The sequence below is a fragment of the Cyprinodon tularosa genome, unplaced genomic scaffold, assembly GCF_016077235.1.
Source record: "Cyprinodon tularosa strain WSP-4 unplaced genomic scaffold, ASM1607723v1 ctg1431, whole genome shotgun sequence".
In the NCBI taxonomy this organism is placed as follows: domain Eukaryota; kingdom Metazoa; phylum Chordata; class Actinopteri; order Cyprinodontiformes; family Cyprinodontidae; genus Cyprinodon; species Cyprinodon tularosa.
Window position 1 is genome coordinate 60,191 of NW_024038256.1, and position 7,927 is coordinate 68,117.

The 7,927-nt window shown below is 46.4% G+C and overlaps 1 protein-coding gene across 1 annotated transcript; it reads right to left on the reverse strand.

Moving 5' to 3' along the window:
- Positions 1-3,473: 3,473 nt before the first annotated feature.
- Positions 3,474-7,362, reverse strand: LOC119779181 (cbp/p300-interacting transactivator 3-like). The gene is made up of 2 exons (XM_038278740.1): positions 7,209-7,362; positions 3,474-5,189 (listed from the first exon to the last, which is right to left on the reverse strand). The coding sequence occupies exon 2, from the start codon at positions 5,171-5,173 to the stop codon at positions 4,502-4,504; it is 672 nt and encodes a 223-aa protein (XP_038134668.1). The 5' UTR covers positions 5,174-5,189; positions 7,209-7,362; the 3' UTR covers positions 3,474-4,501.
- Positions 7,363-7,927: the final 565 nt, after the last annotated feature.

Genomic DNA, 7,927 nt, shown 5'->3' on the forward strand with positions numbered 1-7,927 from the left:
TATCAGTCCCATAGAACGGCTTCAGATTGGGCCAGTAGGCTCAGTAAATTGTTATCATTGAGTCAATCCTAATCCTAACTCCTTTTTTTCTCCACAGCAATAATAAATCTATTTATGTATAATCTAAAAGTAATTTCAGTAGTTCTTCATGTACTGTAAATAAATAAATAAAAATTAATTCTCTGCATTTCGCTCATTTTAAACAAACCTAAAACCAGTAATCTCCTCTCCTGTCACTGAGTTGTAGAATCCTCTCCCTATAAATATTTAATTCTCTGTGAATTAATGCCGATCTTTAATAAGATCCTCATCAAAAGGGCGTGAAATGTTTGTTTTTAACCACAATGTGTCTAACGGGCCTAGTGAATGATTTATTCTTTTTTATACTGAAAACTACGACAATAATCTGGCTAAATCAGGAAATAAAGCAGCGTGATTGGCTGTAAGGAGAGGGGAGGCAGACTGAAGAAAACCTGCTGCTGACCAGGTTAGCTCTGGAAGGATGTTACTATGGCAACAGAACCAGGATGAGGAAACTCTATTTGGGAAATGGAAAACTCAGATTTTCTCTGATTTCAGGTTTAGAGGAAACCAGCTTGGAAGGGATCCAGGATCTGTAACGGCGGTTGTTTACATAATGCTTTCTGGGTGGTGACTCTTTTCTGCAGGAGGGGACGTCTGTTCTCATGGTCAATGGTGTCCAGGGTGGGACCGTTTTCTGTCCTTGGTCTGTGGACCAAGTCTGACATTATTTGAGACAAGAAGCAATAAAAAGGTCTTTAAATAAATATTTTATTTCAAAATAAATACATTTTCTTAAAATAGAATCAATGACGTTACAAAGGTGGTTTGGGAGGGGGGGGGTGCTTTAATACAAGGAGTACAATCTCACTTTAATCTACCATCATCAGGCAGCTTTTGACCATGCTGAACAGCCTGGTTGGAAATCCCCCCAAACCCCTACCTGTGTTCAACATGGTGGAAAGGTTTAGGCCCCGCCCCCCAGGAACGAGGGTCCCCTAAGGAGACGAAGGCCTACCAAGTACTGACAGCATGTGGTCTAAAGTACCGAGACAGGATCCAGCCGGCAGCAATCTGGCCCCTGCTGGGTTTAGGTCAGAATGTGAGGTGGTCTCTGAGCTGAGCTGTAAATTAGACCCCCACAGACAGGCTGTTAGGGACCGATTCATGGAGAGTCTGCATGTGGAGCTGCTCGTCTTCCACAGCTTCACAAACAGCATAGCGAATGCAGGAAGTTTTCACAGATGGAGAGAAAAACACCAAAGAATGTCCTCCAATCAGCATGGCCTCCATTAAGAAACCATCCCTCCAAACTGATCAGCAGGAGAGTCAGCGGCTCTAGAGGGAACAGGAGAACCACAAGGAACGTGAGTTTAGAGGAAAAATGGCTTCAGCCGAGTGGGTGATGGATCCATGGTTTGATGCACAGACTGAAGTCCGTAGAGACTCAATCAGAGACTCAGTCAGAGACTCAGTGCAGAGACTCAGTCAGGGAATCAGTGCAGAGACTCAGTCATACACTCAGTACAGAGACTCAATCAGAGACTCAGTGCAGAGACTCAGTCAGAGACTCAATCAGAGACTCAGTGCAGAGACTCAGTCAGAGACTCAATCAGAGACTCAGTGCATAGACTCAGTGCAGAGAGTCAGTCAGAGACTCAGTGCAGAGACTCAGTCAGAGACTCAATCAGAGACTCAGTGCAGAGACTCAGTGCAGAGACTCAGTGCATAGACTCAGTGCAGAGAGTCAGTCAGAGACTCAGTGCAGAGACTCAGTGCAGAGACTCAGTACAGAGACTCAGTGCAGAGACTCAGTGCAGAGACTCAGTGCAGAGACTCAGTACAGAGACTCAGTACAGAGACTCAGTGCAGAGACTCGGTGCAGAGACTCAGTACAGAGACTCAGTACAGAGACTCAGTGCAGAGACTCAGTGCAGAGACTCAGTACAGAGACTCAATCAGAGACTCAGTGCAGAGACTCAGTCAGAGACTCAATCAGAGACTCAGTGCAGAGACTCAGTGCATAGACTCAGTGCAGAGAGTCAGTCAGAGACTCAGTGCAGAGACTCAGTGCAGAGACTCAGTACAGAGACTCAGTACAGAGACTCAGTGCAGAGACTCAGTGCAGAGACTCAGTGCAGAGACTCAGTACAGAGACTCAGTACAGAGACTCAGTGCAGAGACTCAGTGCAGAGACACAGTGCAGAGACACAGTGCAGAGACTCAGTGCAGAGACTCAGTATGGAGACTCAGTGCAGAGACTCAGTGTGCAGAGACTCAGTGCAGAGACTCAGTGCAGAGACTCAGTACAGAGACTCAGTGCAGAGACTCAGTGCAGAGACTCAGTGCAGAGACTCAGTGCAGAGACTCAGTGCAGAGACTCAGTGCAAAGACTCAGTACAGAGACTCAGTGCAGAGAGTCAGTACAGAGACTCAGTACAGAGACTCAGTGCAGAGACTCAGTGCAGAGACTCAGTGCAGAGACTCAGTGCAAAGACTCAGTACAGAGACTCAGTACAGAGAATCAGTACAGAGACTCAGTACAGAGACTCAGTGCAGAGACTCAGTGCAGAGACTCAGTACAGAGACTCAGTACAGAGACTCAGTGCAGAGAGTCAGTGCAGAGACTCAGTACAGAGACTCAGTACAGAGACTCAGTGCAGAGACTCAGTACAGAGAATCAGTACAGAGACTCAGTACAGAGAATCAGTACAGAGACTCAGTACAGAGACTCAGTACAGAGACTCAGTGCAGAGACTCAGTACAGAGACTCAGTACAGAGACTCAGTACAGAGAATCAGTACAGAGACTCAGTACAGAGACTCAGTGCAGAGACTCAGTGCAGAGACTCAGTACAGAGACTCAGTACAGAGACTCAGTGCAGAGACTCAGTGCAGAGACTCAGTGCATAGACTCAGTACAGAGACTCAGTGCATAGACTCAGTACAGAGACTCAGTGCAGAGACTCAGTACAGAGACTCAGTGCAGAGACTCAGTGCAGAGACTCAGTGCATAGACTCAGTGCAGAGAGTCAGTCAGAGACTCAGTGCAGAGACTCAGTACAGAGACTCAGTACAGAGACTCAGTGCAGAGACTCAGTGCAGAGACTCAGTGCAGAGACTCAGTACAGAGACTCAGTACAGAGACTCAGTGCAGAGACTCAGTGCAGAGACACAGTGCAGAGACACAGTGCAGAGACTCAGTGCAGAGACTCAGTATGGAGACTCAGTGCAGAGACTCAGTGTGCAGAGACTCAGTGCAGAGACTCAGTGCAGAGACTCAGTACAGAGACTCAGTACAGAGACTCAGTGCAGAGACTCAGTGCAGAGACTCAGTGCAGAGACTCAGTGCAAAGACTCAGTACAGAGACTCAGTACAGAGAATCAGTACAGAGACTCAGTACAGAGACTCAGTGCAGAGACTCAGTGCAGAGACTCAGTACAGAGACTCAGTACAGAGACTCAGTGCAGAGAGTCAGTCAGAGACTCAGTACAGAGACTCAGTGCAGAGAGTCAATCAGAGACTCAGTGCAGAGACTCAGTGCAGAGACTCAGTACAGAGACTCAGTGCATCACATTAGATCCATTTAACTGAAAGATACTCTGATCACCATCCCACATCCAGGAGCTGAAGCCCCTTCATTCTCTTCAGTACTAAATATTTCTGAAGTTATCTAAATATTTCCTCGGTCAGCACGATGCCATTAATGTTATTATTTATGAAATGACAAATTGATTTAATTGGCTGAAGGAAAGAGCAGTTTAATCAGAGCATTGCTGACAGATGATGAATGTTTTCTCTACTCCATCCAGCCTTCCTGTTATCTGCTGAGGGTCTGACTCTCTCAGAATAAATGAAACGCTGATGTTTCTTCTTCCCTCTAAGTGGACTGATCCAGATCATTAATTCAGTCTAACTTCATAGACTGCTGGCACAAACAGACAAAGTGATGGGACAGACTGTAGAAATAAAGTGAACTGATGAGAAAACAAGGCCTTCTGGGCTTTGGAGAGGCTGGGGGTAAAGGTCACAGCTGATCAGGTTCAATATCATTGCATCCTTTATTTCATCAGAATTAATTCCAGATCAAACTCCAAACTGTTCAGTTTGAACCCAAAGACATTCTGTAGAGATTTGATCCCACTCTCTCCACTGCTTTATGCTTTGATTCTGGATTTTTGAAGAGCCAGCTTCCAAAATCCAATTAAAAAAGGAAAGGAAAATGTCCTCATTCAGTAAAATGAGCTGGTACGATGGAAGGTAGACCCGCGCTAACATACTGGGCCTGGTGATCTGGAAGCTTCATTTAGGCCTAAAGAGACATATTTTCTCATTACCAGCTCCAGGGAGGGAGAAACCTGCCCCCTGTTTAGCTCATGGGGAGCTCAGTTCAAAGGTTGGCGTGTCACGGACCTGTACAGAAACATCCAAGCAGAGATTGTCTGCTATTCTGTGCTCTTTGGGGTTTAAACAAACCACCTCAACAGATCACTGAGCTGGACTGCTGCTTGCACACAAAGTCAGACATGAAGTCAAACTCATTCTGTCCCAGGAAGAGCTCCGGCAGCTCCTGAACACGATCCAAGCCCAGTTCCAACACCAGCGAAGTCAGAACCTCCTCATCGATTAGATCCATGTCCATTCCATTTAGTCCAAAATGGCCACCGATGTGCTGCATGCCTGCCAGCTGTGCTGAGCCCATGCGGTACTGAGCTCCATTGGGCAGGTGGTGGCCACTGGGGGATCCCAGTGGGTGTCCGTGGTACTGGGTGTTAAGTTTCTGTAGATGCAGGCTGGCCATGAGCTGCTGGGATGTGAGGCTGCTGGGAAGGTAATGCTGGGGGGGTCCACCCTGCTGCTGCTGCTGCTGGGACTGCAGGTGGTGGTGTTGCTGCTGAGGACCCTGGCTGGTATACAACATCTGGTGCTGATGGTGTGCCATGGCAATGCCACTTCCAGGGGCCCCCAGGCCCCCCTGTCCCATAACGTTTGGCCTCTGTCTCATCACAGCCTCATTGTTGTGCTGGGGGTTCCTACTGTAGTGAGACAGGGGGCCATTCTGCAGCCCCCGCAGGCCCGGCTGCCCATTGTTCTGTGAAGGACTGTTCATCCCCATCCTGAAGCTCATGGGCATCATCATGTGCTCAGCCATGGTCCTCACCTCCTTCCTAAAAACATGAGAAGAAAACCAGCATTAGAAGACTGGAGCTCAGAGTTCCCCATCAAACATGCAGCTCAATTCCCTCACTTCTTTTACCCAGAATCCTTCACTGCCCTGCAAATAAAACCAGCAACCATCCATAAACAGGATGTCATCCCCTAACCTCCTCCTAACCCTGCAGGTAGGCTTAACCTAAACCCGCTGGTAGGATTAACCTACCTGGTCTGATGCGTGGTGGGCGGAGCTACTCTATCCTTTCTCTGCCTGGAACAATGGCGGCTATATTAGCTGTGATCAGCGGGTAGAAAGTAGTTAGAATCTATGTTGAAGTGAGAAAGTCCTCCTGAAAACATGGTCTGTGCAGTCAGTTCATCCAGATTACCATCCTGCCTTCAAAGATTATTTCTCTGTGGGAGCCGCTCAGACCCCCACATACCGGCGCTGCGCTGTCACTGGGAATCCCCAGCAGCAGCTGCCTCAGGCCCGCTCGCCTCTTGGGGGTTTTCCCCTCCTGTTGGTGGCGGCTGGAAGTAGATGTTAGCGTTTTTCAGGTCTGTGCTACAAACTGCAGGCAGCAGGATAATAAAAGCCAACATATTCTGCCGGCAGGTTTCTACATTTGAAGTTAATTTAGGCGTTAATAAACTGTTTCAGAGGAGTGATCATAGCGCTCTGCATCAGCAATGCTGCGTCTGACTCCCTGCCAGCTCCCAGATCAGCTTCTCTCATTGGTTGATGCGGCGCGTCCAGCAGCTACAGTTCCACGCCACAGAAGCTCGCGATGCGCTGCTCAGGTGTGCTGCGGGACGTTTTGCTGCGCCTTGATGCATGTCAACCATTGACTTTGCATGGAAACTAGCTGCTCCTGCTGCCTCTGCTGCTTTAAGTGTGAACGTAGCAATGGTCCCAAACCCCAACTCCAAGAAAAGAATTTTACTATTTTGGAACCAGTTTAAACAAATACTTCCTCCACATTCTAGGTAAAACACAACCATGTAGTCGTGTGTGTGAGCAGAATAATAATAACAATAATAATAATAATAATAATAATAATAATAATAATAATAATAATACATTTTATTTGTATTGCACTTTACATTTCAACAAAATCTCAAAGTGCTACAAAATTCATAGTTAAAACAAAACCGTACAATAAAAACAGCATACATAGTTAAAACGAGACATTACAATAAAATAACATACGTAGTAAAAACAAAACAGTAAAATAACCATAAAACCACACAGATAAAGTACTAACTAATGTTCAAAGGCCATTTTAAATAAAATGTCTGTGTTGAATGTGTTACTGTTGAAACAGCCGTGATGACAGCAAGGCAGAGGCAGCGTGTGTTAGAAACCAGTTTATGGGGAGCATCCAACCAGTCCCCATTAGGAGTAGTTCTCTTCTGGGGTTTGGAGTCAGATGCAGGTCTATGGGTCAGGGTCTAGTTTAGGCCATAGAAATAACTAAAGTCAAACAGCAGACCCCATAGAACATGGAAAGACAACATGTGTGTGTGCTGCCAGTTTTAAAATAAGAGTGAGGACCAGTTTAAGGGTTTATCATTTGTACTGAGGACATTTTTACAGAGTGAGGACATTGTGGCCGCTCCTCATTAGCTATTTTGCTAATGTTTTGGTTATTTTTATGGTTAGGGCAGAGAAAGGGTTGAAAATGAATGCAAATCAATGGAAGTCAAAGGTAGTAAACACATGGTCCTCACTATGATGGCAGAACATGTGTGTGTGTGTGTGTGAGGCTGTTAGCGGACGATCAGGAACCATGGAGGCTTATTAACACAACGAATCAGCTGCTGCTTCTAGCAGCCTGACCTGTTTAATCTGAAAAACAGCCGACGGGCTCATTGTCTTCTAAGCATCATCATCATCATCACCAGCATCATCATCACCATCATCATCACCAGCAGCAGCAGCAGCAGCAGCAGCGTTTCTAGGCTACTAATGTTTCCTTTAATGCAGAGAAGAGCAGCTGATCAGAAGCAGAGGAACGGAGCGGATCTCCTACCTGATGGATGGAGGAGAATCTGTTCTTCAGGCGCTGCTTCCGCTGATCCTCGGGCTACAGGAAGCCCTGCTAGGAATCCAAACAACCTTTCCTCTCTGTTCAGAGGAGTTTGTTTGCTTTCTGGGTCACTCAGCCATTATATACTGTGGGGGGGAGGGAGGAGCCACTGTCCTCTGTCTCCTTTGTTGCCATTGGTTCTCCCTCTTAATCATTGTGCAAAGAAACCTTCACCTGCTGATCCAGCTCAGAGCTGCACGTCCGCAGCGTGCAGCTCTGAAACGTCCCTCTTTCTGTGGACTCAACACCAGGACCGGACTTTGCTCCTTAAAGCAACAACAAACATTGGACTCTAAATAATTAGATGGCAGTTTGCTCCCACTGAAGCCAGCAGGCTGTGGCCTGGGCAGCATGGAGTTTTTCACACATTTCCCAAAGGAAAGACTCCTTAAAGAAGCTTCAAATGAAAACAGGAGATCACAGGATGTTTGATAGCTACTCTTTGGCAATGCTCCCTCTGGTTTACATGTGTCTGGGCAGAAGCAGAAGTTCACTGAGTTCACTGAGGACCATCAAATGTGCAGCCACACAGATTTTACTTTAGCTTTAAACCCAGGATCATACAAACTAACATCCTTTGTTAAAACAATAAGATTACAGCAGCAATTTCCATTAGTTTGCCTACATTTTACACCATGATATTTGCTCTGATACAGTGTATA

What these genes read in the sequence shown, in the direction of transcription:
- LOC119779181 (XM_038278740.1), bottom strand. Translation starts at nt 5,173, where the DNA reads ATGGCTGAGCACATGATGATGCCCATGAGCTTCAGGATGGGGATGAAC.